Source organism: Entelurus aequoreus, linkage group LG26 (assembly GCF_033978785.1).
Source record: "Entelurus aequoreus isolate RoL-2023_Sb linkage group LG26, RoL_Eaeq_v1.1, whole genome shotgun sequence".
Classification (NCBI taxonomy): Eukaryota; Metazoa; Chordata; class Actinopteri; order Syngnathiformes; family Syngnathidae; genus Entelurus; species Entelurus aequoreus.
Genome location: NC_084756.1, coordinates 25,811,497 through 25,839,464, shown reverse-complemented (window position 1 = coordinate 25,839,464; position 27,968 = coordinate 25,811,497). Strand labels below are relative to the sequence as shown.

Here is a 27,968-nt window from a genome sequence, read left to right as displayed (position 1 = left end):
AAATGTCTGCTTTTTGGTGCAATATCTACATAGGTGTATAGAGGCCCATTTCCAGAAACTATCACTCCAGTGTTCTAATGGTACAATGTGTTTGCTCATTGGCTCAGAAGGCTAATTGATGATTAGAAAACCCTTGTGCAATCATGTTCACACATCTGAAAACACTTTAGCTCGTTACAGAAGCTACAAAACTGACCTTCCTTTGAGCAGATTGACTTTCTGGAGCATCACATTTGTGGGGTCAATTAAACGCTCAAAATGGCCAGAAAAAGAGAACTTTCATCTGAAACTCCACAGTCTATTCTTGTTCTTAGAAATGAAGGCTATTCCACAAAATTGTTTGGGTGACCCCAAACTTTTGAACGGTAGTGTATGTGTGCAATCATACTTGCCAACACTCCCGATTTTCCCGGGAGACTCCCGAATTTCAGTGCCCCTCACGAAAATCTCCCGGGGCAACCATTCTCCCGAATTTCTCCCGATTTCCACCCGGACAACAATTAGCGTCCTCTCTCACCTGAAAAGGATACTATTATATATGTGTCCGTTATCCACAGGCACGGAGCTATTTCTCAGCGTGTGTTTATTCTAGCCGGCACGTTAATACACTGACACACAACATCCGGATTTCAAAACTACGGCAAGTAGTAATGTCCAAAAACATAACGGAGACCAAGCACAAGAAAGAAGAAGAGACAAGGCGACGACGAGTAAGAAGAAGAAGTACGCTTGCGAGTTCCAAAATGATTGGAAAAAATAATTTCCGTTCATCCAGGACAGTTGGAAGGGGAAAGGGTATGCTGCCTGCACATGAACACGGTGGCCGAACGGATATACTCATTCATGAACGGATTATTTATTTATATATATATATATATATATATATATATATATATATATATATATATATATATATATATATATATATATATATATATATATATATATATATGTATGTATTAGGGGTTTAGTTCTTTTATGAATTTATTATGGGTCTACTGAAAATGTGAGCAAATGTGCTGGGTCAAAAGTATACATACAGCAATGTTAATATTTGCTTACATGTCCCTTGGCAAGTTTACCTGCAATAAGGCACTTTTGGTAGCCATCCACAAGCTTCTGCTTGAGTTTTTGACCACTCCTCTTGACAAAATTGGTGCAGTTCAGCTAAATTTGCTGGTTTTCTGACATGGACCTGTTTCTTCAGCATTGTCCACACGTTTAAGTTAGGACTTTGGGAAGGCCATTCTAAAACCTTCATTCTAGCCTGATTTAGCCATTCCTTTACCACTTTTGACGTGTGTTTGGGGTCATTGTCCTGCTGGAACACCCAACTGCGCCCAAGACCCAACCTCCGGGCTGATGATTTTAGCTTGTCCTGAAGAATTTGGAGGTAATCCTCATTTTTCATTGTCCCATGTAAAGCACCAGTTCCATTGGCAGCAAAACAGGCCCAGAGCATAATACTACCACCACCATGCTTGACAGTGGGCATGGTGTTCCTTGGAATAAAGCCCTCACCTTTTCTCCTCCAAACATATTGCTGGGTATTGTGGCCAAACAGCTCAATTTTAGGGGTATGTTTTTTTTGGTAATAAAAAATACAATCATGTGTGCTTACGGACTGTATCCCTGCAGACTGTATTGATCTATATTAGGGCTGCAACTAACGATTATTTTTGACAATCGATGAATCTGTCGATTATTACTCCGATTAATCGATTAATAATCGGATAAAAGAAACCAACTACATTTCTATCCTTTCCAGTATTTTATTGAAAAAAAAACAGCATACTGGCACCATACTTATTTTGATTATTGTTTCTCAGCTGTTTGTACATGATGCAGTTTACAAATAAAGATTTTTTTTTATTTTTTTAAAGTTTTATTTTTTTTAAAAAGCCTCTGCGCATAGCATAGATCCAACGAATCGATGACTAAATTAATCGGCAACTATTTTTATAATCGATTTTAATCGATTAGTTGTTGCAGCCCTAATCTATATTGACATATAATGTAGGAACCAGAAATATTAATAACAGAAAGAAACAACCCTTTTGTGTGAATGAGTGGGAGGGAGGTTTTTTGGGTTGGTGCACTAATTGTAAGTGTATCTTGTGTTTTTTATGTTGATTTAATAAAAATAATTTAAAAAATAAATTATTATTTTTTATTTCTTGTGCGGCCCGGTACCAATCGATCCACGGACCGGTACCGGGCCGTGGCCCGGTGGTTGGAGACCACTGGTGTACACAATTTTGGAAATAAGAGCTAAAAGGTGCTTTCCACGCAGGCTTTTATTATTGTGAGTTCCCGGCCTCCTTGACTACTAATAATCGGTACCGGTACTGAAAACAACATATTGGTCGATTACTAGAGCAGCTGTACCTAATATTGTGTCCGCCTGCTACAACATACCTGGTAAGGGTAACCGTACCAGCAATGCCGCGTGTCCCACATCCAAGGGGTCTAAACAAACGAGATCATGGATTCAGTCAGCAAGACAGCCTAATACAAAATACAATACTAATAATATTCTAGCTTGAGCCATGTGCTGTGCTCACCTGCCAGAGAAACTGGAAGCCATAGGTAAATATGCACAAATAAAACGTTAACCTCCACCTGTAACGGATAGTCCAGAAAAGAATGATTACGGGGATCAAAATCACATTCAAAAACTTGGACAGAAACGATGCATTAACTCACTACAATAATAACAAAGTGATAAACAGGCGGGTGCACTGCAAAAAGTGAAATCTAAGTAAGATGAAATATCTCAAATAAGGGTGATATTTGCTTATTTTCTGTCTGATAAAATAATTCTTCTCACTAAGAAGATTTGATGTTAGAGTCTTTTACTTGTTTTAAGTGTTTTGGTCCTAAATGATGTCAGTAAGATATTACAGCTTGTTGCTGAGATTTGATGAGCTATATTGAGTAAAACATGCTTGAAACTAGAATATCAACTGTTGCAAAGCTGTGTCATCAACACTCACAAGTATAAAACTACTTTTTTAAAGTCATCATTTCTTATATCAAGCATGAAAAAAGAAATCATGATTTTGACACAATTATGTCTCATAATTAATAATTAAAACAGATGACAGCCAAATGGACTTTGCTGTTTTATTTTCAATGAAACAAGAGAAAACACGTACTCATATAGTAGTACAGTTGGCACAGTACAGTAATATTTAAACATTTAACATGTGACATTTCAAAGTATTTTGAACAGAAATAGTTCATGCATATTCAAATAAATCCCTCAAAATTACAATTAAAACAGGGGGCCGGGCTGTATATATGCGCACTAATTGACTGAAAGAGCACGCACTTGGCGCGATGATGTCATGTTATCCATGGAAAAATGCATTTTTAGAGCATATGATTTGCCTGAGCGGCTAGGAGACCCCGAGAGTAACAATCGCTTGCCTTGTTGCCTTTCCATTAAAAACAATAAATTAGTTTTTAGTATAAGTTTGCTGGTTTCAAGAAATGTAATGCCGAGCGCATATCATTATGTCAAGATAATGGCACTAGCATTTACTTCATTTAAGAATATTTTTCAACATATTGAGCAAAAAGGTCTTTTTTTTTCTACCAAGAAAAGTGCACTTGTTATTAGTGAGAATATACTTATTTTAACATATTTTTGCGTTCATTGAGGTTAGCTAATTTGACTTGTTTTGGAAAGTCTTGACAAGCCGAATTTTCTTGTTCTATTGGCAGATAATTTTGCTTAGTTCAAATAAAGTACCCCTCATTTTTGTATTTTTTTTTCTTGTTTTTGAACACTGACTTTTTGCAGTGTGGGTGAGTGACCCAAACAAAGATGGAGGCAAGGCAGCAGTAAAGCAATGCTTCGAGCCTGCAGCGAGGTCAACGGTGAAGGCAAACAAGCATGGACCTACATGCTCTCGCAGAACTTAGCGTGTACGCTGGGTTTATCCTGGTTCCTGCGTTGTCGGAACCAGCGCTGGACCTTTCGCACCTCCCAGTCCAGCTGCTTGGACAGGCCGTCCAGGTGGCGGGGCTCCGGACTCTGGACGGGAAATGGCGTCACGAGGAGGAGAGGAAGTCAACGCGTGCAATGTGAAGATGGAATATTCTGTGCAACGTGCGCACCTTTGTTATGGATGTAAATACTTTCTCTAGAACTGCGTTGGGCGGAGCTCGTCGTGCAACATCTGGATGAATGTGGAGGCTCCTCGCGCAGGCACTGGCGACAAATCTGTGGCGGGGGACACAAGTGACAGGTCAGCTGGTCGCCATGCCACGTTAAAGACCTACAATAACTTAAGGTTCGTGGGAAAGTACAGGAAAATGTAGTTTTTAAAAAAAAAACATGGCCATTTATTGATAAGTATCAGGGTTTCTACAGCCTACAAGTCTAATTTAAAGGTGCTGTTTGCAACTTCCTCACAGTTACATTTTTCACCACCGCCTAGCTCAGGCCTGGGCAATTATTATGCTCGGGGGGCCAGATTTAGATAAAAAAGTGTGTCTGGGGGCCGGTATATCTATTTTTAGGAACACTAATACAAAACCTCACAATAATGAATGAAAGCTAAAAACGTTACGACAGACCGCCTTAAAAAAACGGAATGGAATTTGACATTTTTTTTACTGAATGAGACACCCAGAATGTACATGAAAATGAAGAATGTGGGATTTACAATATTAACTATTAATGATAAAACACTGAATATTGACAACATATTTTACAATCAATCGAAACACAACCAAAATGCAACAAACATAGTGAAAAAAACCCCACCTACAATCTGAGATATCTCATAGTGACCATAGTAACTAATTAGATGACCATAGTAACTAATTAGATGAACATATTAACTAGTATATGATGCCGATTCCAAGCATTGAGAGACTTAGTATAGTTGAAGACTTACGGTCATTAGAAAACATGACCGCACATAGGGATGATACTCGAAACCGGTTTTCCCGGTTGTTTGATAAGAAAAGAACCGAGTCCTCGGACTCGAATCCCTTTTTGAGAACCGGTACCCGTTATCGAGACCACTATAGTAAAGGAAAAGAGTTGATTCTGGTGAGGGCGGACCAACGTCACTTCCGCCTACCAATCTCCTAGCAACCGGGAATTCGTTGAAAACAAAGCAGCTCACAGCGAACACAGCATTGACAGAAAAAGCATTTAACGAGCGTTGTGGCTTGGAAGTCGGCGTTAAATCCTTCATTTACGCATTTTTACTTATTCGCATATCGTGTGAAAAAACGAAAATGTATTATTTGCGTCAGACTCGTCACAGTGAACTTTTAGTTAACCAACGAACGATATTTCTCTACAGAATCTCCTCTCTGGTCAACAAAAGCACCTTGAGGATTCTGGCGGGAACTCTCGATCAACCCTTTTTCGATTATGCATGCACCTCCTGGTACCCTAGCACCTCCAAAACCCTCAAATCTAAACTCCAAACATCTCGGAACAAGCTAGTCAGGTTACTTCTAGACCTCCACCCCAGATCCCACCTCACTCCTACCCACTTCTCTAAAGTGGGCTGGCTCAAGGTGGAGGACAGAGTTAAACAACTTGCACTGAGCCTAGTCTATAAAATCCGCTACACCTCCCTGATACCGAAGTACATGTCAAACTACTTCCTTAACGTAAATGACCGCCATAACCACAACACCAGGGGGTGCTCCACTAACCACGTTAAACCCAGATTCCGAACTAACAAAGGTCTTAACTCATTCTCTTTCTATGCCACATCAATGTGGAATGCGCTCCCAACAAGTATAAAAGAAAGGGCATCTCTATCCTCCTTCAAAACCGCAATAAAAGTTCACCTCCAGGCAGCTACAACCCTAAACTAACACCCTCCCCGGATTGCTAATAATCAAATGTAAACAATCAAATGCAGATACTTTTTCTTTTTCTTATGCCTTCTGATCTCTCTCTCTCTCTCTCTATGTCCACTACTTGATGTCCATATCCCCCCTCCTCCACACCCCTGATTGTAAATGTAAATAATTCAATGTGATTATCTTGTGTGATGACTGTATTATGATGATAGTATATATCTGTATCATGAATCAATTTAAGTGGACCCCGACTTAAACAAGTTGAAAAACTTATTCGGGTGTTACCATTTAGTGGTCAATTGTACGGAATATGTACTTCACTGTGCAACCTACTAATAAAAGTCTCAATCAAAGCTTCTCAGGCTTAGTTTAGCTTGCTAGTTAGCTTAGCATGCGCGCTACTAAGAAAGAGACGCGGAAGTTATCAACAACAAGATCGAGTGTTAGTGTATAAAATATTGAGAGATTTGAGGGCTACATGTATTGAATGGCAACATGAAAATTATAGGGTTTATTGGTTTTTAAAAACCCAACTGTTAAGTGCAAATTTAAACGAAACCGGTTTTCGAAAATAGCTAGCTAGGCTATAGACTATATAGTATATTACTTACTTAACTTAACCCTCTTCTTCCCGGATGGGAAATAAGGCTTCGACGACTCGACGCCATTCATCTCGCTGCTGTCCTCGTCTCTGTGCCTCTCCCCATGTAAGCTTCATCTCTTTCAGCTCCCCTTCAACTGTTCTTCGCCAGGTGTTCTTTGGCCGCCCTGGCTTACGTTTTCCCGGTGGTGTCCATCTTAACGCTGCCTTTGGTATCCTCTCGTTGTCCGCTTTTCGAAAATAGCTAGCTAGGCTATAGACTATATAGTATATACCGCATGTTATTTTTGTACAACAACAACTTCAGCTGTCGAACGTTATAAGGTACAAATTCAACAAGTACAACATTAGCACGGACGTATAGCCAAGTTGTGGTTAAGAAGGTGGATTTTTGTTCCTTATATTTACCAGAAACGAAGTGATCCGAACACACGACCCGGGACTTTGGGGGACTCCAGTGAGAACCGTCCTGGTTTTCCCGGTGTAAAGCTGCGAGCCATTTGTCTCGTCTCTGTGGGCTTTTATCACGCTTTGGCAGAACAAAATACAACCTTTGTTTTCCCTGTTTCCAGTTGTGGTTAGCACAACCAAAAACCACACAGTTTTTCTGCATTTTGGAGGCAGAATGACGGGTTTAACCAGCGTCGGTCGACAGGTTAAAGAGTAATGGCAACGGTTTGTTTTCAACGCCAGTCTGGTTGCTATGGCTCGAAGAACCCGTATGTAGGTCAGTTTCCCGGATGTCGGCCCTCACCCAATGGGCGAATCCCGTCCCGACCAGAAATGCTCCGTGTGACATCACAAGAAATGACGTCACGTAGCTCAGTCATTAGGCGCAGATAGCGAAAGCAGGAAAACAATGAGCGGGAAAAAGCGCTCCAAGGTGTAATAAAGTTCAAAACAAAAGCTATAATTCATCGAATAAATTTACTGAGAGATTTTAGCAGGGTAAAACACATGACGACCAACCGGAAACATAGCAACCAGGCTAGCAACGCACCTCCTTTACGGCAGCTGTCGCAACGTTCTTAAAACAACCGCAGCACATACATATATGACAACTCCCTTTTTTAACTTTTGTTTTTCTTTCCTTGTAAACAAAACAAAATCACACTGTATTTGGGTTGTCTGTCTAATTATAAATAATGCAGACGAGGCGTGTTGGCTGAGTTCTTGACGTTTACTTTCACAGCGTGGCAACATGCAACACTTTTCGGGGCTACCGCGCATGCTCGTAACTCCCGTTGCATGCTGGGTAGTGTAGTTGTTATATTCTCTAGCTCATAACATTTTTTTCCCCCTGTAAAGAAATAATGTTAACTCAATAAAGTGTATTTCTTTTTTTAGCTTTAACTTTTCATTTTTTTAGCATTGTAACCACATTTGCAAACAACTTTTCTCTTCATAGAATTTTCTTTCAATAAAGAAATAAAGTGCAAAAAGGTCAAAGCATCATAACAAACAGTTATGTCAAATAGCAGCAGAAGTGCACTTTTTGGAGAGCTGTATTATTTTCAGTTTTGTGCCCAAGGGACTGATTTTATTTAACACTATATTATTATTTATACACCTATAGTGATCACAGAGACAGCTTGTTTTTGTGTTACTGTATATATTTGTTTCTCTGAAAAATCCCACTTAATATACTTTGGGTAACAACAGTCAATATTTATTTATTTTATTTTATTTTTTTAGGTGGGTAACAGTCAATATTTATTTATTTATTAGATTTTATTTTTTTATTATATAATAAAAGTGAGCTTTTGTTAAACCAAATATTGTGTTTTTTTCCGTATACAACAACTTATCTGGACTCGATAAGAGAATCGACAAGGAATAACAAAGAAAGCAAATTTCTATGTGACATTGGTGCATGTAGAATTACAAATAGAGAATAAAACTAAATGGAAATAACTGGCTGCAAGATGAGCATGACGTCATGAATTGTGCTCGGGTTAGTAATAGACAGATAGATAGACAGACAACATTCACACACTAGGGCAAATTTAGTCTTATTAATTTCTACATATTGAGATCTATTACTTAAAATAACTACTTAACCACTGTTGTGAAACACCTTTCTAATTTATGGGAGTATTGGGATAGGATTGAGGAAGATGTCTGCTGTGGTGGTGGTTAGTTTGGAAATTAATTTAATAAAAGTAACTTTAAAGAGCAGTCTGACATTTTAGTTTGGAGTAATTTATAGTTTTATTTGGACATTGCAGTGCACCATACCATGCGCCCGGGAATCGTTTTTGGTGATTTGGCTCCAGAGTTTTTTGTGGTCTTTGGTGTGACTCGGCCGGGGTTTTGAACTTGCGACCTGCCGATCTCAGGGCGGACACTCTAACCACTAGGCCACTGAGATGAAGTAGGCAAACCAAATCTCAACAGCTTTCAGTTAGCTATAGATTTTGAGAGTATAATGCGAATAACTATAACTTTACAACTGTTTGCTGTGAATAGTGTTGAATAATAATTACAAATAACAGCCTACATTAATAATTAGAATAAGAGCCGATATGTAAAGTTAAAAAAAAAAAGAAAAAAAGAGGAGAAGTGTGATTAGGCATGGCGCTTAGAGCATGGCCTTGTGTGTTTGTTATGACTAAGTTGGATAACCAGTCGGAGACGGGCAAGGCAAGGCGGGGCGGTTTTGTTTGTGTGGCGTTTTTCCAGGAAAGGACAAGACTCAAAGTGCTTCACAGACAACAAAGTGAAATGAAAGAAAATAAAAGCAAAATTAAAATGCAGACAATAAAAATAAACACAGTACGGACGTTAAAAGATTAAAAGATTTAGCTGAAAGATAAGGAGAAACGTGAATAAAAACATTCCTTTGTTTTGGAGAGTATCACGCACAGCAGGAGGTCAGAGTGCAAGCATGACAGCTTGCTCGCGCCTACTGATAGACAAATGATAGTTTAAATTAACTTATAGATAATCTTTAAGTGAATTAAAAGGGTACTTAAATACACATGAAATAGTACGTATAATCTTTGAATTAAGGTTTTTGATTAGCAATTAATGGGATAGTTAAGACTGTAATTTTAAAACGTGATATGCAAATTGAACTAACCGAGAGGATATGAAAACGATGGGTGTACATTTTTTGAGTTCCAAATTCTGGAGGAAAAAACCTCAACAAAACGTAAAACCATACAGACGGACTTGGGTGGTAGCCACTGTTGTGCTAGGTCAAGCGAGGGTGGAAAGGATATGCCAGCTTCTCTGAACAAGACAAGCTCCAAGGTGTAGCCAGAACATGCTCACAAAAAATGCAGGTGTGACAGCAGGACGAACAGCAGGATACAAACAGACCCCTGCTGGACATAAGTGTCAACGGACAATGTTCAACACAATCTTTGAAGCATTCCTTTGTGGTCAACCTGCACACACCTTGTAATGACCTGCTTACGAACTGTGCCCTGACAATTCAATACCGCACAGAAGGAACTTCCTGATGTTGCCTGACAGCACGACATCAGCTGACAACTACTAGGGACGCCTCCCAGGAACGAATGGAAGACGGGGACTGCTCCAACTGTCCTAGCACTGGCTGACTGAGGTGCGTCCGTGTGTCCTGCCACCCAAACCGCCAAAGTGTATGATCACCAATTAGACGACTCATAATAGGAGCCTTTTGACTCTTATATATGGTGGGACTCAAGGTATGGCCGCTCATGTGAACTATCCTTACAACAATTAGAATGGTATAAGATGGACAACTAATGACCCACATTGTTCCTTTGCTCTCTGTATTTGTGTATTGAACCGATACGCAAATACCACATTTTCAATTATTTCGGTTGTCTGTTAAAAACAAAGCTATTGGTTGCAATTTGGACATTTCTGCTGTAGGCTACAAAGAGCTAGCAGCTACACAAAAGCTGAGCTAAAATAAAATTTAAGCATATCAAAAAATTATAGTTGCTTATTACATACACAAAGTCGCAGAGAGACAGAAGTCTGTAGAAAGTATTCAGTAACAAACGTGTCCGCATTATTAAACTTTCTACCACAGGAAACATACTGAACAAATACAGCAGTTACTGTCAGACTCTAATCCGGATTACCTTGTCTATCAGAGACATGGTTAAAACCCACAACACCTTTCGTTCTAATTAATGTCCCGGGGGACAAGATTACAGAAAAGACAGATCGAGTGACAAAGGGGGGAGGAATTATGATTTATGAAAGGGAAAACATTAAAAGTAGATCAATTTGAGAATGTTGAAATTAAAATCACATTTTCCTCAGAAATGTATTTCAAGGTAATTGTAGTATACCGACCGACCACAGCTAAAGACATTTTTCTTGATTCATTTTCAGACATCCTCAAACAGCATAGTATGAAAGAAGTAACGTCATGGGGGATGTTAATCTGGACTGGTTAAATAAAACACGTAGAAAGAAACTTAAGGATATTATAAACGGCTTCTACATGATACAAATGATAAGCAGCCCTACTAGAATTACAATTGGATGACAAAAATCAAAGAGAACATCTGTAAATACACGAATACAAAACCAGAAAGAAGAGTGCTAAAATAAAAATACCATTGGATTAATAAAACAATTTGGATTCTAATAAAGACATCGGGACTCAGCTCTCAAAAGAGCAATTAAAACAGGTCTAAATACAGATCGTATGTTTTAAAAGTTTGGAGGAACAAAGTTACAATGTTTATGCGGAAGTCTAAGGCTGACGTTCATTGAGAATTAATCAAAGCTGCAAAAGGGAACAATAGAGAGTTATGGAAAACCAGATACAAACTTACGGAAAAAGAGCAAAACAAGAAACAACACTATAACATTAAATATCAATGGCGCTACTATCGCAGACAGTCTGGACATAAGTAATAATTTTAATGAACATTTCATCTAGTCTGTACAAACCCTGAATAAAAAGTCCCTCAAAATCAGTGCAAATAATTGTCTTTTATTCAGGATGGACTCATTTTAGAATTAACAAATGAAACAAAGTTCAACAAAATCTTCACTGCATTATCAGACTCACGATCTAGAGATATATATACGGGTTGGACACTATCTTCCTAAAAACATATAAGGATTGTATTATTGCTCGTATAACAACGATTGATAAATAAATCAATAACGGAAAACACTTTCCCTACCACGTCGAGAAACTGCTACTATAATTAAATCCATAAAGCAGGAAATAAAGAAGACCAGAACATGTACAGACCAATTAGCCTTCTCCACGTTATAACAAAAGGAATAGAACATTTGAAATTAAAAAGTGGCTTTGGAGCAATCAAGGCTGCTCACACGGTCACTAAGATGGGCATTATGTTGACACATCAATTTAATGAGTATTATATTTATCCATGAGAGCATTTTTGTTGTAAATTGTGAGGTATGGCTGTTAAAATTTTGGTTGTTGTTACGAATGATGACAGATGTGAACAAGAACATGTATGGTCTTTGTGTGATGATGTCAATAAGGTGTGCTTGTATTGTATGGTAAGTATGTGTCCATGAAGGGGCATTTGGTGACTTTTCTTATAATTGATTACATGCTACAGTATGATTATTTTTGATTAATTATTGATTATTATGAATGTATATATTTATTATGATTAATTAGTGTCATAATTTTATTGCTTGATTTGTGGATCCCCTTAATTTAGGTAGCCAGGGACTACAGATGGAAAGTAGCTATTTAGATATAATCTAGTACAGAACATATCTGTTTCTGAACTTAATGTTTCTGTGCATTGTCCCATCATAGATAGACTAAATTAAATACAACTATTTAGTGAATTATTGAGGCCACAATAATTCACTAGGTGTTGTGAAATATCAAAGTACTATTGCAAAAGCGAACAGTGACCTCAGACATGACCTGTCCTCCGCCTCTGTTCTTGCTGCACTTGACTATCAGCTGTCTTTTCTTTTTCTTGGATGTTTCTGAAACTACTACTATTACTATTACTATGACTACGACTAACACTGTCCCTGTGAGAGGGACAGAGGGGGGAGGTGAGTTTGGATTGGGTCAAGTTTGAGCGTGTTGAGGTTTTATTTAATCGATATGATCAAGGATAAAGGAACGTAATGATTTAGATTGACAATTGCAGTGGTTGGCGAAAGCAACCCCAACCTCAAAGGAGGGTGCCAATTCAGTAATTAAATGTTTTGTGAATGATCTAATATCCCGACATGGTTTCCCCAAAAAGATTAGGTCAAACAACGGCACCTATTTTAAGAAAACAGGTTAATCTTCTTCAGTCACAAGATCAGCACTTCTCAGGACCAGCAGCTTCCTAGGAAGGTGGAAAGACCATGAGACCAAAAGGGTAAGTTTGCAAAATGTAGAATTTGTGTGCCAGTTCCTCTGTGCAGATTTGAGGATGAAAGCAGCCACTCCAGATTCCCTTGCACTCGCTAAGAGGGGCACGGTCAAAGCCGATCCAGGACCAACACCCGATACCTGACTGGAAGGAACCGAGAGGAGAGACAACACCTTGCCAGCGATGACGAGAACAACTAAGGTTGCCAGCCAATGTGTCCACCGGGACTCCAGCAGCTGTGGAAAGAAGTGTCGGGAGTGCCGAAGCGGCGAGGAGGCCTGAAGCAAGCCGAGGGCCTGGACCAAAGCCCCACGCCCCATACTCTGCCCCAGCCTTCCCCAAAGCCCCCACAGCTCCAACTCTACCTGAGTTTTCCCCAAAGCGGCCAGCGCGCACATGCCACTGAACAGTCTGCCCAATGGACTGAACCACACCCCAAGAAGAGACAGAGACAGACTGTTTGAGTGGATCTCTTTCTTCACCAGGGCAGCCGAAAGCCCAACGAGGTGTCGGCAGGCCATCAGCCTGAGGCACCACCGAGCCATCTATACGAGCACTAATCGAACATGGACTCATACGAAATTCAGTTGTGTGTTCAAAATTAATTGGTAATTAACAATATTGGTAACTACATCCATTGCAAATGCCGGGAAAAATATTTTTGCAAATGTCTTACAGTCATAAGTCTATATACATTCATCTATTAATGTTCAATGATGTTCATGATCAAAGTATTTGTTATTCCTTTACTAAATCAAAGGGTAGGCCACTAATTGTGTTCTGTGAGATGGTTTTACTGCAGGCTGGTAACAGCGATCGCTCTGAAGGAGGGTCATAGACGGAAATTTTGCCTCGTATAAAAACATTGAGGTTTTTGCCTCTATCTGCGGTAGAGATTTAAGTTAGTGGTCTATATCAGAAATTGTTTTGGTCCAGGGTCTTAAGACCCTGGAAGGCGGGTATGTAGTAGAATTTCTGACCTTTTGACCTATATTTCTTGTCTTTTAAGAATGTCCGCTCATTTTCAATACTCTTGTATTTTTGTGCCATTGAATGGACCAGTTGTGGGACAAAAGTGAATATTAAGTCGTGCCAACCTGTCTACAGAATGTGTTGACTGTCTAAAGGATTCCAGTTGTTATGGAACAGATAGGAAAAACAAAACAAGACATTGACGCACTCGATAAGGAACGATGACGCACAACAGACATATAAAAAATGGCAGAAGATCGGAACTCGGAAGTGATTTTGGCTTGTGTGTGTCTTCTTTGCTCCGGAGTAACTTGTGGTTTGTCTGCACGTCCAACTCAATTCAACCTGCACTTCTGATAATGGGTAAATAAATTTGTTGTACTAAACTACTTTTGTTGCCTGCTTAAGCTTCGGACAATCCACTACACAATTATTTGGGAATCTCCGGTGGGCCAGATTGAAAAGCTCAACGGGCCTTAATTTGCCCAGGTCTGGGCTATTTTATGTTACCATTTGTGGTTTAACAGAACACATTTGTTTGACAATATTTTACACAATTAAAAAGTTTACGTAACAGGTTTTATCCGGCCCGCGGGATGAGTTTACTGAGTATAAAAATGAGCCCACATTTTTTAATGTAAGAAACCGCTGTTCTAAATGTGTCCACTAGATGTCGCAATAACAATTATTTGTATTTTTGTAGATGATGCTACATATGTAAAAAAATATAAACCACATGTTAGTGCACCAGTCGGGGAAAATGAGCAAACTACATAAATAACATCCTGTAATTTGATTTTGATATATATATATTTTTTATCTTGATAGATTGAAAATTAACACCAATGAGTTGACTGATCAACATTATCACATAATTTATTCAGAAAGTATAAATAACGACAAATAAAAGGTAGAATACTATTAACCGCAACATGTAAGTGTATAAAACCCCAACAACATTATGATTTGTACACTTTCAGAATGTCCTTGTATTATTTTTAAACAAAGAAAACAATCTGAAGTTGTCTTTATTTTTAAGTTATCGTGCTGTGATTTTACCAGTCCGGCCCAGAGGGGAGTAGATTTTTCTCCATGTGGCCCACAATCTAAAATGAGTTTGACACGCCTGGTGTACACGTTGCAAACAGCCCCTTTAAAGTACCAGTAAAAAGGAAAAACAAGTTGTCTCTATATTGAAGCTATTATAATATAAATCTGATTTATGACACCAAAGATTTCCAAAGTTGGCGAGTAAATAGATATGATCAAAATAGTATCACTCTCACGGAGATTTGCGAGCCATTTTGAGAGTTAATGAGGAAGTCAGTCACGTGATCCGTGACGTAGAAGTAGCGACCACAGATCCCTTCCCCATCAACAACAATGCTAATCAAGTAGACTTTGTGAAAGCCAACTTTGGTAAAAAAAAATTATGATGCATAACCTAATATTTTTGAGCCCGAACACAAAGAGGATGAGCAATACGTTTTAGAAGCCGAGTGCTAAACAGATGCAGCTTTATTGAAACACTATAGCATCAGCAGCATTGCTGGGTCCTAAACTTACAAACTAACCATAATAAAATAAACACTTAGTGTAATACTTCCACTCTCGCTGTGATGCCGACTGACGGAACGCTCGCATATTCTCGTTTAGATGAAAATTCAATCAAATCCTCACAAAGGGGTAAAAAAAAGTTGCCGCAACTCGCATGTTGATGTCAAAGTCGACCAGCTGTCGGTCCATGGCCACATTTGATTACTACCTGGTGAGACGTGTTTTAAGTATAATCTCAAATGAACTATTAGCAAGTTTGAGGCAAAGCAGCCGCCGGCTCAGTGTGGCAACAATAACAGCGTAAAAGAAAAGTTCATCTGAGGCTGAGTTGACTTGAAACTGTTTAATGTTGCACTTTTTATATGTACGAGAACATTTTTGTCATTTCAACAACTTGATGCAGTTTAATGTTGATTGACGTGGACCCCGACTTAAACAAGTTGAAAAACGTATTGGGGTGTTACCATTTAGTGGTCAATTGTACGGAATATGTACTGTACTGTGCAAGCTACTAATAAAAGTCTCAATCAATCAATCAAAAAAAGCACTTTATATGTAGAAAGGTTTTGTTAAGAAACCATTCTGAGCCTTATTTTATTTAGTTTTTATTTTATATATGTTGACCACATTAACCCTGGCAATTGACCCTGTGTGTACAGTATATGTATGTTATGCCATTGTTTACACATTTGGTAAATAACCAAAAAATGTATATTTTGTTGTTTTCTTACTGTATCGAAAATGAACCGAACCGTGACGTCTAAACCAAGGTACGTACCGAACCGAAATGTTTGTGTACTGTTACACCCCTAGTATACAGTGAAACTGTTTAAATTATTTTCAAAGCATTTTTAATGCCACCTAAAACCCATTTAAAGGAGGCCTATTATGCAAATACAACTTTACTTACCTACTGGTACCTGTTTTTGTGTGTTTGGGATCTGCCAAAGACCTGGAAATGTGAAATCAAAACATGGAGGCACGGCACAGATATTTATAAAATAATCTTGCCTTTAAGGCTGCAGCTAACGATTATTTTTGTATCGATTAATCTATAGATTATTTTTTTCGATTAATCGGTTAATCTATAGATTATTTTTCCGATTAATCTATAGATTATTTTTCCTTTTACCGATTATTTTTTTATTCAAAATGAAGATGAAAAAATAAATGTAGGCCCGTTTTTTCAAAAGGCATGGCTTTTATTTACAAAAAAAAAGAAGTATGGCCACTCAGTCAACATTGACAACAACATGACTAAATATTCTGTAACAATGTAAACATTTAAAACTTTTAACATTGAACAAAATTAAAAGTAGCTTATTTGCTTTTTAATGTGCAAATATAAAAGTCAACATCCAGTGCAAATCTTAATATTCTGCTATAGTATAAGCATTTCAAAAGTAAAAGTATTGCTTATTTTGCTTTAAAATGTGCAAAAATAAAGATAAACATCCAATACAAAAAAGTGTAAAATGAAATATTCTGTAACAACAGTGTAAACATTTCAACAAAAGTGAAAGTTTTGCTTATTTGCTAAAATGTGCAAAAATAAAGATAAACATCCAATACAAAAAAGTGCCAATCTAAATATTCTGGAGCACTGTAAACATTAAGTATTGCTTCTAAAATGTGCAAAATAAACATCCAGTCCAACACAGTACACAATAACCAATTCTACTCATTCCAGTGAGTGACTAACAGTTGTAATGAAGAAAGGTTAGCATGTCTACATGCTCTGGTTCTTTTCTTGTTTACAATATTCCCAGCAGCTGAAAATAGGCGCTCAGAAGGGGTCGATGTGGCTGGAACTGAGAGGTAATTAGCCTTCACCTCAAGCCAGGATTGCGAGCGAGCTGAGCTGCAGTTTAAGTTTCTAGAAGGTCAACGGGCTCATAGTGATGTTACTAGTAGTTGACTGGGAGGTGTTTATTATCATTTGGGGAGAGTCCGCTGCCTGATGCTCACCTGCTAAACACCTATCTGCTCCACGCTGAAGCGCTGACTACATGCGCTCTGAATACGCACTGCTGATTGGCTGGTAATGCTCTGAATAAGCACTGCTGATTGGCTGGTAACGTTTTGAATACGCACTGCTGATTGGCTGATAATGCTATGTGTGTACCAATCAGATGGTTGTGTGGGTGGGACAATGCTGCGTGCTGAGACAGAAGCAGAAGGAGCAAAGCAGCTTGTTAACACTTTAGCTTAGAAACTCGTTCGGTACACCCCCGTACCGAACCGAAAGCCCCGTACCGAAACGGTTCAATACAAAACACGTACCGTTACACCAGCAGATACAAATGACACATTCATGTTTTTGTGTAATGATGACAACATATGCTCGCGCGGACGATTGACTAGTTGATGGTTTTCTTTTCAAATGTCCGTTCATAGCCGTTGTGCTGCTATGATAGGCCATTTACGCTTGACACAGTGTGCATACAACAACACTATTAGGCCGTTTATTGAAATACTCCCACACTTTTGACCACTTTTGGCGTTCTTTTTCCCCCTCGCTCGCACCGCTCGCATCGTCTGCTTTGATCGTCTGCTTTGATCGTCTGCTTTGCGCTTCGCCATGACGGTAGCGTGACGTAAATATGCGACGCGTCGAAGCACAAAAACGGCGTCGACGGACGCGTCGTTTCAGCCTTACTTGCCTTCCTTTGTAGGAGTGTAGGCCTTGAGAGCGCTGTATAGGGGGCGCATAAGGTCGGCAGCCCGAGGCACAAAACGGTGGTAAAAATTGACCATGCCGCAGAACTCTTGTAGAGCCTTGACAGTGTGAGGCTGCGGAAGCCCCAACACTGCCTCCACCTTTGACGGCAGAGGAATCGCCCCTGCTGTAGTGATGTGGTGGCCCAGGAAATCCATGGAAGACAGTCCAAACTGGCATTTCGCTGGGTTGATGATCAAGCCGTGCTGCTGGAGACGACTGAAGAGAAGACGCAGGTGTGATAGGTGCTCTGCCTCAGACGTGCTGGCCACTAGGATATCGTCCAGGTAGACAAAAACGAATGACAAGTCACGCAGCACCGTGTCCATCAATCGCTGAAAGGTCTGGGCAGCATTTTTTAGTCCGAATGGCATCCGTAGAAACTCAAAAAGCCCGAATGGGGTAATCACCGCTGTTTTGGGAATGTCCTGAGGCTGAACTGGTACCTGGTGATAGCCCCGGACGAGGTCCACTTTAGAAAAAATAGACGCACCCGCCAGGTGGGCAGAAAAGTCATGGATGTGTGGAATAGGGTACCGGTCCGGCGTAGTGACAGCATTAAGGCGTCGGTAGTCGCCGCACAGGCGCCAACCACCATTGGGCTTTGGCACCAGGTGAAGGGGGAGGCCCAGGGACTGTTCGACCGGCGGACGATGCCAAGGCGTTCCATGGCGTCGAACTCAGCTCTTGCGATACTGAGCTTGTGTGGGTCAAGGCGCCGGGCTTTGGCGTGCACAGGCGGGCCATTGGTGGAGATGTAGTGCAACACACCATGTTTGGCGGAGGCAGAGGAGAAGGTAGGTGCGGTGATGTCTGAGAACTCCTTGAGGAGGTGAGAAAAGTCATCAGCGGGCGAGAGGGCACTGGACAGCTTCGTCGGGGCAGTGTCACTGTGTTCACAGGGAAATGAGCCGAATGTTTCAGCATGGACGAGGCGGCGGTTCCTCACATCCACTAGAAGCTTGTTGGCAAAAAAGAAATCAGCACCCAACAGGGGAGTGGACACCTTTGCTGACACAAAATCCCAGGTAAAACGCTGACCAGCAAAACTCACTGTCACAGTGCGTGTGCCAAAGGTGTGGATTGTGCTGCCATTTGCGGCCAGAAGGGGGGGGGCACACGGCCCTGCGCGAATGTCTGTGGCTGATGCTGGCAGCGCACTCATATGGGCACCTGTGTCACAAAGAAAGCGACGACCGGAGAGGGAGTCAGTAATAAACAGCAAGCCGCTGGTACGGCCGTCACCCACGGCTGCTAATAGGTGGCGGCCGGTGCGTTTCCCGACGCACTGAATGTACAGGGGGGAAGGCATTTCTTGGCTTTGTTGCCAAACTTGGCGTGGTAGAAACACAATCCTCCTGACTGCTTTGCACGTAGTGGTGGCAGAGATGGAGTATGGCTGGTGCATATGGTCATCACTGGTGGCAGTAGACGTGGAAGGGGGCGTGGCTGCAAAACATTTCTTCCCAGCTGAGAAAAATGTGTCCGCCTCCCTGGCCAACTGGCGAAAATCAGTAATAGATGAATTCGCAAGTGCCAAACGAACCTGTTCTGGAAGCTGCTGCAGGAATAGTTCTTTGAAAAGAAAACACGGCTGATGGTCTCCCAGCAGAGCCAGCATGTGATCCATCAGCTCAGAAGGCTTACTGTCGCCGAGACCGGGAAGTGAGAGGAGTTGGCGCGCACGTTCGGATTCAGAAAGTCCAAAAGTCTCCAGTAGATGCGCCTTCAGAGCGGCGTATTTGTTGCGTGCAGGAGGACGTTCTAGCAGACTCACCACTCTCCCCGCAGTCGAGCTTGTAAGGGACGCCACCACATGATAAAACTTTGTTTCGTCCGCCGTAATGTCTTTGATGGCGAATTGAGCCTCCGCCTGTGCGAACCACGCAATTGCGTTCCCTTCCCAAAAGTCGGGCAACTTTAGTGTAGCAGACATGTTCAGTAAACTCTGGAAACGTCCAAGAGTAAAAAGGGGTCACCAATGTAGGAGTGTAGGCAGAGAAACGACGGAGATTTATTCCTCTTTAGAGAGCCAAGTAACACTCCGTTTATTTTCAGAGAGAACAACCACAACAAACCTGTCGCACAGGTAATTACGTCAGCACCACAGAGGTGTGTCTCAACACTTCAAAGTAAAAGCACCTATGCAAGTAAACATGGGCTAGAACGCAGTGAATTATAACCGTAATAATTAATAAGTGTCCTGTGTGTGTATATCCACCACACCTTCATACTTTCGCAGAATTAGCCCTTTGGAATTTGCATAACCTGTGACATCACCGGTTGGAAAAAACGTCAGCGGAATATCCATACATGGTATAAATGTACCCAGAGTGCCTTGCGCTCGCCTGCCATTGTAGTCCACGCTGTAGTCAATAAGCTCTTTCTTTTTCTTTATCCTCTTGTTGTGGGGCAGACTGGCTCGTACATGCACATGCATCCTCCGCTGTTGCCATTTCTAATACCAAGTAGTGTATAGTTCTAACTTATATCTGTCAGTATGGAAGCGCTCAAAAGTACAACATGGCTGACGGGGAGAAGACGCAGTCAAAGTCAAAGTCAAAGAAACTGGAAATTGTAATGTATCATGTTGTATGCTTGCATGTTCGAAAGAAACTCAAACTCAAACTCAAAGTGGAGGCACGTCAATAAGACCACCCACAAAACGGTGCATCCTGAAGAGACTTGGAAATGGTCTGTAAAACATCATCTATGCAACATTTTGACCAAAGAACCACCATCACATGTTATGTAGACCAGTGGACCCCAACCTTTTTGTACTTGCGTACCGGTCAACGCTTGAAAATGTGTCCCACGGACCGGGATTAATGTTTTTTGGGGGGTTTTTTTGTCATAAAGAAATACAATCATGTGTGCTTACGGACTGTATTGATTTATATTGATTTATAATATATATATATATTGTGTTTTTTATGTTGATTTAATTTAAAAAAAAAAAAAAAAAAAAAAAATTATTTCTTGTGCGGCCGCGGCCCGGTACCAATCGGTCCACGGACCTGTACCGGGCCACGGCCCGGTGGTTGGGGACCACTGATGTAGACCACAAGGAAGTGTTTATATATAGGAAATATGTATATTATTTTTAATTAATTTAATTGATTCATTTTAGCACTACATAATTGTATGCACATTAATTTTTCATTAGTTATATATACGTGGTACATTTGATTAGTATTATTATGTATATTTTTTATAATCAGCCTGACCTAAGCCTTGATAATAATCTTTGTGATTAACACATGCTTTCATATCACTTGACAATGTTTCTCCTGTTAAGCTGTAAGTAGGTTATTTATAATTATTGCATTAAAAGAGTAAGGTTCATAAGTCAGTGTTAATATTTGAGAGGGCCCCGGGCTCCTCTGCAGTGGAAAAGTTGGGCCCCAAGGTCAAAAGGCCTAATGCCACAGTTGGTAGTGCCAATGTTTTGACCACGCTGATTGTGTTTGTTGACCACACACACCTGACAACTACAGGAGACTCCACAGTTATTTCAATAGCATCATTAAGATTTTAGAGCATCTATGGTACATACAGTCGTGGTCAAAAGTGTACATACACTTGTAAAGAACATCATGTTATGGCTCTCTTGAGTTTCCAATCATTTCTACAACTCTTATTTTTTGAGTGATTGGAGCACATACTTGTTGGTCCCAAAAACATTCATGAAGTTTGGTTCTTTTGTGAATGTATTATGAGTCTACTGAAAATGTGAGCAAATGTGCTGGGTCAAAAGTATACATACAGCAATGTTAATATTTGCTTACATGTCCCTTGGCAAGTTTACCTGCAATAAGGCACTTTTGGTAGCCATCCACAAGCTTCTGCTTAAATTTTTGACCACTCCTCTTGACAAATTTGGTGCAGTTCAGCTAAATGTGTTGGTTTTCTGACATGGACTTGTTTCTTCAGCATTGTCTACACATTTAAGTCAGGACTTTGGGAAGGCCATTTTAAAACCTTAATTCTAGCCTGATTTAGCCATTCCTTTACCACTTTTGACGTGTGTTTGGGGTCATTGTCCTGCTGGAACACCCAACTGCACCCAGGACCCAACCTCCGGGCTGATGATATTAGCTTGTCCTGAAGAATTTAAAGCAGCAGTTCCATTGGCAGCAAAACAGGCCCAGAGCATAATACTACCACCACCATGCTTGACGGTGGGCATGATGTTCCTGGGATTAAAGGCCTCACCTTTTTCTCCTCCAAACATATTGCTGGGTATTGTGGCCAAACAGCTCCATTTTTGTTTCATCTGACATCACATGGACAAAGATAAGACCTTCTGCAGGAAAGTTCTGTGATCAGATGAAACAAAAATGTAGCTCTTTGTGCTCCAATCACTCTATCACAAAAAATAAGAGTTGTAGAAAGGATTGGAAATTCAAGACAGCCATGACATTATGTTCTTTACAAGTGTATGTCAACTTTTTATCACGACTGTATACAGATATCATTTGAAAATAATAACTGTTAATAAACGTTTTAAACAGTACAAACTCCAGTGAGCGCTGTATACGGCAATGTTTGATTAGTAATTACTCGGAAAGTGTAAAAATGGCAAAGATGTCAACTGCGGGAACAATAATGCTGTTTATTTGGCATGCCAACAGCTAATTTAAAGCCTTCAAGTTTGTGTTATGCTGGAAAACTGCTACAAAGTTGTAAATCCTGATCATTTGCCTCAGAATAAACAGTTTTATTTCTAGCAGAATAGCTTGGAAGTCTTGTTTGGTTGTGATTTATACGGTAATGTGCAAGAACGCACTTTGGCGCACAATGACCACCATAAAAGAGGGTTTGAAAGTCATCGGAGATCATGTCGGGAGTGTCGTATAATATTTCTGGACAAAGACTTGCGTCTCAACAGCTTTGTTTGTTCTGAACACTCGCCAAGGTGGTTTGAGATAACCCGTTGATACTGAAACTAAACCCAAGAACCACCAAGATCTTTGACCAGCAAGACAATAGAGAAAGGCACAAACGAAAGAAATTCCTGCGGCTTTTGACCTGATATGGTATCAACAGAAACTAACGTGGTTTTTCTCCATGATGAGAGACCACCAGGAGGCTTGTTTTAAGGAGGAACGCAAAACACAGAGCAACTTGCAGGCATGAGACAGAACTGCCTGATTGGATAGATGTGGCTTAAGTTCAACAATGCTAGTCGTACTTCCACTGCTGGTCTTTAAGGACTTGGATTACTGTTTTATTTATTAGGGCCCTTTGCTGCAAAAGCTGCGAAGGCCTTATTAGAATTGCTTCGTTTATCATTATTCTCCCGCTTGGCATTTTGGGGGCACTTAACATGCACGAAAACACACATTTTTGCAGGCGAACACAAAATGTCAACAATGACTCTGTAGCACCCCTTTGAAAATTATTTTTAAAAAATAGCCCGTCACCAGTTTTACGTATCATTATGAAAATCGCTTGAGACGTCTATCAAGACTAGACGCACGTAAAAGTCTCCAAAGCGCATATTAGAAAACAAACAGGAAGTCGGCTATTATGGTTTCCGTCGGCTATTTATAAGACAAAAACCAGGGTCGCTGACTTTTGGGGCATGCGCAAACCGTTCGAGCAGTGGCAGTCCGAAAAGACCAAGATGGCGGACTGAGTTTGCGGAGGAGTTGAACATTTACGGTTTTATAGCCATGTAGAATCAAATATAGCATCAAACACATCAAGATGTGTAAACAACATCAAGGGTGTAAACAACTTTGACCAAATGAGCCGCGGTTAAAATGATAGATACCAGACAGATGGGCGATGATAAGTTACAAAGGGATTTTGTCTACGCCCTAAGATGTGGGCGTGGCATAGCGCCAAACTTTGATCTGATGGTTCGCCACAAAATTGGTAACTCGGTAGAAAATGGATGGATGGATAAACATATGAATTTTAAAAAAAGGAAAGAATATTTTGTGACGATAAAACATAGATGTAATCATAGTACTATCGACTAGATACACTATTGTACTTGGTATCATTACAGTGGATGTCAGGTGTGGATCCACCCATGGCACTTGTTTACGTTCAGGCGCGCTAGCTTTTGTTAGCGGTGACGCCGGTGAGCTAGTGTATCCTCCTACGGTGTGTAGTGAAGCATGTTTAGCTATTCCTCGTCCTGCAGCGATGATACTTGTAAGAAACTCACTTTATTCGTCGCCATGGAGGCGAGGATTAGTGATTTGGAAGTAGCTAAAACACTGCCGACTGTGGATGGATGTTCGGTAAAGCACCTCTTCCTGAGGGCGTTTCAGTGTTATAGCTTCACCTTTATCGTCAGGTTTAGGCCAAAATGCGCCCGTTCTCCCTTTTCGGTCTACACTCCGTGTCTGCTTGTAAAGTACTCTGTGATTGTGCGCTGCCGAACACGCTCCTCTGCTTGTAAACCCAGCAATGTCATGACGTGATGGCGCGCTGTCATTGATTTAGATTTATTGGTCCCCATTAGGGATATTCATTTTCACTGCCGTACATTTAAACAATAGACATTACACATCACGAACAAAAATAACAAAAAGACATCATACATGACCAACAACCCATTTACAGGCTTGTCAGACAGGCCTGCTGTTTAGGGCAGCTATAGCTGCAGGGATAAGGCTTTTCCCGATGCGGGAATTCGATAGTTCTGTACATGCGCCCTGATGGTAGTGGGATGATGTACTGGTGTAGTGGGTGAGTCATATCCTGGACTATTGTGTTTGCCAGTCAAATGATGGACCTGTGGTTTAGATCTGAAATGTTGGGTGTGGGTAGGCCGATGATTTTAGCTGCTATGTTTGTAATGCGTGTGAGTTTGGTCCGGTTGGTTACAGAAAGCATAGTGAAAAAACATGTTGAACAGTACAGAAGGATGGGTTGAACAATGTTCTGTTGGAAAAACGGTACTTTTCAAACAGAGTATAGTACCGTTTTTGATTCACTAGTACCGCGATACTATATTAGTACCGGTTTACCATATAAAAACCTGCCCCCGAATGCAACAGTTGAGGAAACACATCAGTAACTCTCAAAATGTGACTGAAAAGTCAAAGTTTATCAGTCATCAGCAGTTCTGCCCTGAAGCGAATAACAATGTGCCAAGCCCTCTTGTGAGCGCAGTGTTCCCACATATTTTGGCAAACAGGACCGTGTGGACCGACAAGAATCTGTCAGCCAGATAAGAAAAGAGAATATTAATATTTGTAAATTGTCCAAACAACAAGGTCACGAGCAGGCTAATCATGCACAAAGCGCAGCTCAAAATTAAACGATTTGGAGACGGAAGGAAGCAGCAGACTGTGTCATAAGTTGTGGACAATTACGAGGGTCAGGAGGATGTTTTAAGGCGAAGCATCAATATTTGAGACGTCGGACCACAACGGACCCTTGGTGAAAATCTTGAGCACATCGCAGAGTTCCAACTTCCAACCCGTGACTGATCTTGCAGCCTGGCTGCTTCCACGCCAGCCGCAAGGCAACAGTGATGATCAAAGTCTTAGAAGAGCTCAACAGACCGGAATCAAAACTGAAACCAGTTTTACATGGAGGGTGGAAAAAGAAAGTAGAATCTTGGTTTTGAAGGCTTAACTTTGTAGAACTAAAAGTAGTTGCAGCGGTAGTGGCAGCTCGTTGCAAGAGCTCTGTGCTCTTAAGTGTCCCCAGTTGTATTATTTGATGTTTCCCTCTTGTTTTCATGTGGGGTTTTTTCATTTTTTTTTTGCTTTTGTGGACTTTTGGATCTGTTTTGAGGGAAAGGGAGCCTTTAGGCCATACAGTCGTTTGTTTGGCCATGTTACTTCTAAACTAAAAGATGACACTATTTGAAAAAGACCATGGTACTCAAAGCAGTTGCTGAGAGCATAGCCTCAGCCATCAGCCCCAGCAAACACCACCATACTCCCAAGAAGGCAATATGCTTCATCAAAGCTGTCCACAGACAACAACAGACCTCCTCCACACAGCCCCTGGTTGGCAGCTGCACGTTAACCTGGGAAAACAGCTCATGTTCCCCCAATACATTGTGTCAACATCTCTCCGGCCAGACATGACCACTATCTCAGGGGCTTCTAAACCCCTGATCATACTGGAGTGGTCAAGAAGAAGGCCATCCAATCCGCAATAAAGCTGCAGAGAAAGCCACGAAGGGCAGATCCATGGGTTGCTAATGGGACACAAGCCGGAACTTGTGGGCGAGGGTGTCTGATTAACACTTAAGATGTGTCCCAGTGTATCCAGGAGATGCGTCTTTAAAGTTAAACTCTTCTAATTGGGGCAGGATCTCATCTCCGACCCTTTTCTAACTACTCATCTCAGCAGGCACAAAACATTACAACAACGTTGAGAACTTGTTGAATTAGGTCCTGACGTTGAGCAATTCAAATCTAACGTTGGACCAACGTTAGATTTGAGTTCTGACGTTGATTTGACCATTGAAATGTGGTCATTTTCCAACCAATATTCCACAACACAAACACAACGTTAAAACAACATGCTTTTTGAAGTTTATTCAATGTCAGGTTGTGACGTTGATTTGACCATTGACCATACTTGCCAACCTTGACACCTCCGATATTGGGAGGTGGGGAGGGTGGGGGTGTGTGTGGTGGGGCGTGCTTAAGGGCAGAGTATATTTACAGCTAGAATTCACCAACTCAAGTATTTCATATATATATATATATATATATATATATATATATATATATATATATATATATATATATATATATATATATATATATATATATATATATATATATATATATATATATATGAATGAAATACTTGACTTTCAGTGAATTCTAGCTATATATATATATATATATATATATATATATATATATATATATATATATATATATATATATATATATATATATATATATATATGTATTTATTTTATTATACATATAAATAAAATAAATACTTGAATTTCAGTGTCTCGGAGGCTATCCATTAGATGGCAGCATTGTCCTGTTTAACTTCTCCGTTCATGAATGAGTATATCCTTTCGGCCACCGTGTTCAATGGAGAAGTCTGTTCTACATATTTACAGGCAACATACACCTTCCCCTTCCAACTGTCCTGGATGAACTGAAATTCTTGTTTCCATTCGTTTTGGAACTTGCAAGCGTATTTCTTCATCTTGCTCGTCGACGGCGTCGCCATGTCTGTAACTTCCTCGTTTTTCTGCTTTGTCTCCTTGTTGTGTGCGCAGTTGTGCACTCTACTCTCTAAAAGCCGTAGATGTTATGACGTCATTGGGCAGGCAAGCTGTTTATATTGTGGGAAAGGGGACGTGAGAACAGACTGTCCCCACTCAGGTCCGCATTGAGCTGGAGGGGGCGTGGCCTCCAGCTCCGGCTGAATACCGGGAGTTTGTCGGGAGAAAATTTCTGCCGGGAGGTTATCGGGAGAGGCGCTGAATACCGGGAGTCTCCCGCTAAAAACGGGAGGGTTGGCAAGTATGCCATTGACAGTTGGTCATTTCCCGACCAACATCGTGGATACGTTAGACATCAACGTTGTCTCGATTTACAAATACAACTATTTTGCAACGTTGTTTCAAAGTCAGTTTTAAAGAACATGTATGCCTAATCAATGTTGTATCGATGTCTGCTGGGATGTTTCTTGGAATGTAGCTAGTGCCATTTTGTGAAGTCAATAAAAAAACTGCATATGTCTGCCGATATTATCGGCCGATAAATGCGTTAAAATGTAATATCGGAAATTATCGGTATCGTTTTTTTTATTATCAGTATCGTTTTTTGTTTTTTTTATATTAATAAATCCACATAAAAAACACAAGATACACTTACAATTAGTGCACCAACCCAAAAAACCTCCCTCCCCCATTTACACTCATTCACACAAAAGGGTTGTTTCTTTCTGTTATTAATATTCTGCTTCCTACATTATATATCAATATATATCAATACAGTCTGCA

The 27,968-nt window shown here is 40.4% G+C and overlaps 1 protein-coding gene across 8 annotated transcripts in view; it reads right to left on the bottom strand.

Moving 5' to 3' along the window:
- Positions 1–27,968, bottom strand: part of cers5 (ceramide synthase 5) — a 55,841-nt gene that overhangs the window by 23,510 nt on the left and 4,363 nt on the right. For 6 of the 8 annotated variants that reach the window (XM_062037944.1, XM_062037946.1, XM_062037947.1 and 3 more), the window contains 4 exons: positions 4,126–4,231; positions 3,912–4,042; positions 2,565–2,622; positions 2,419–2,469 (listed from right to left, as the gene is read on the bottom strand). In XM_062037944.1, coding sequence (XP_061893928.1) covers positions 2,419–2,469; positions 2,565–2,622; positions 3,912–4,042; positions 4,126–4,231 — 346 coding nt within the window. Of the gene's footprint in view, positions 1–2,418; positions 2,470–2,564; positions 2,623–3,911; positions 4,043–4,125; positions 4,232–6,452; positions 6,822–6,850; positions 7,120–27,968 lie in introns of those variants that run through there. The other 2 variants (XM_062037951.1, XM_062037950.1) reach the window with 2 other exon arrangements.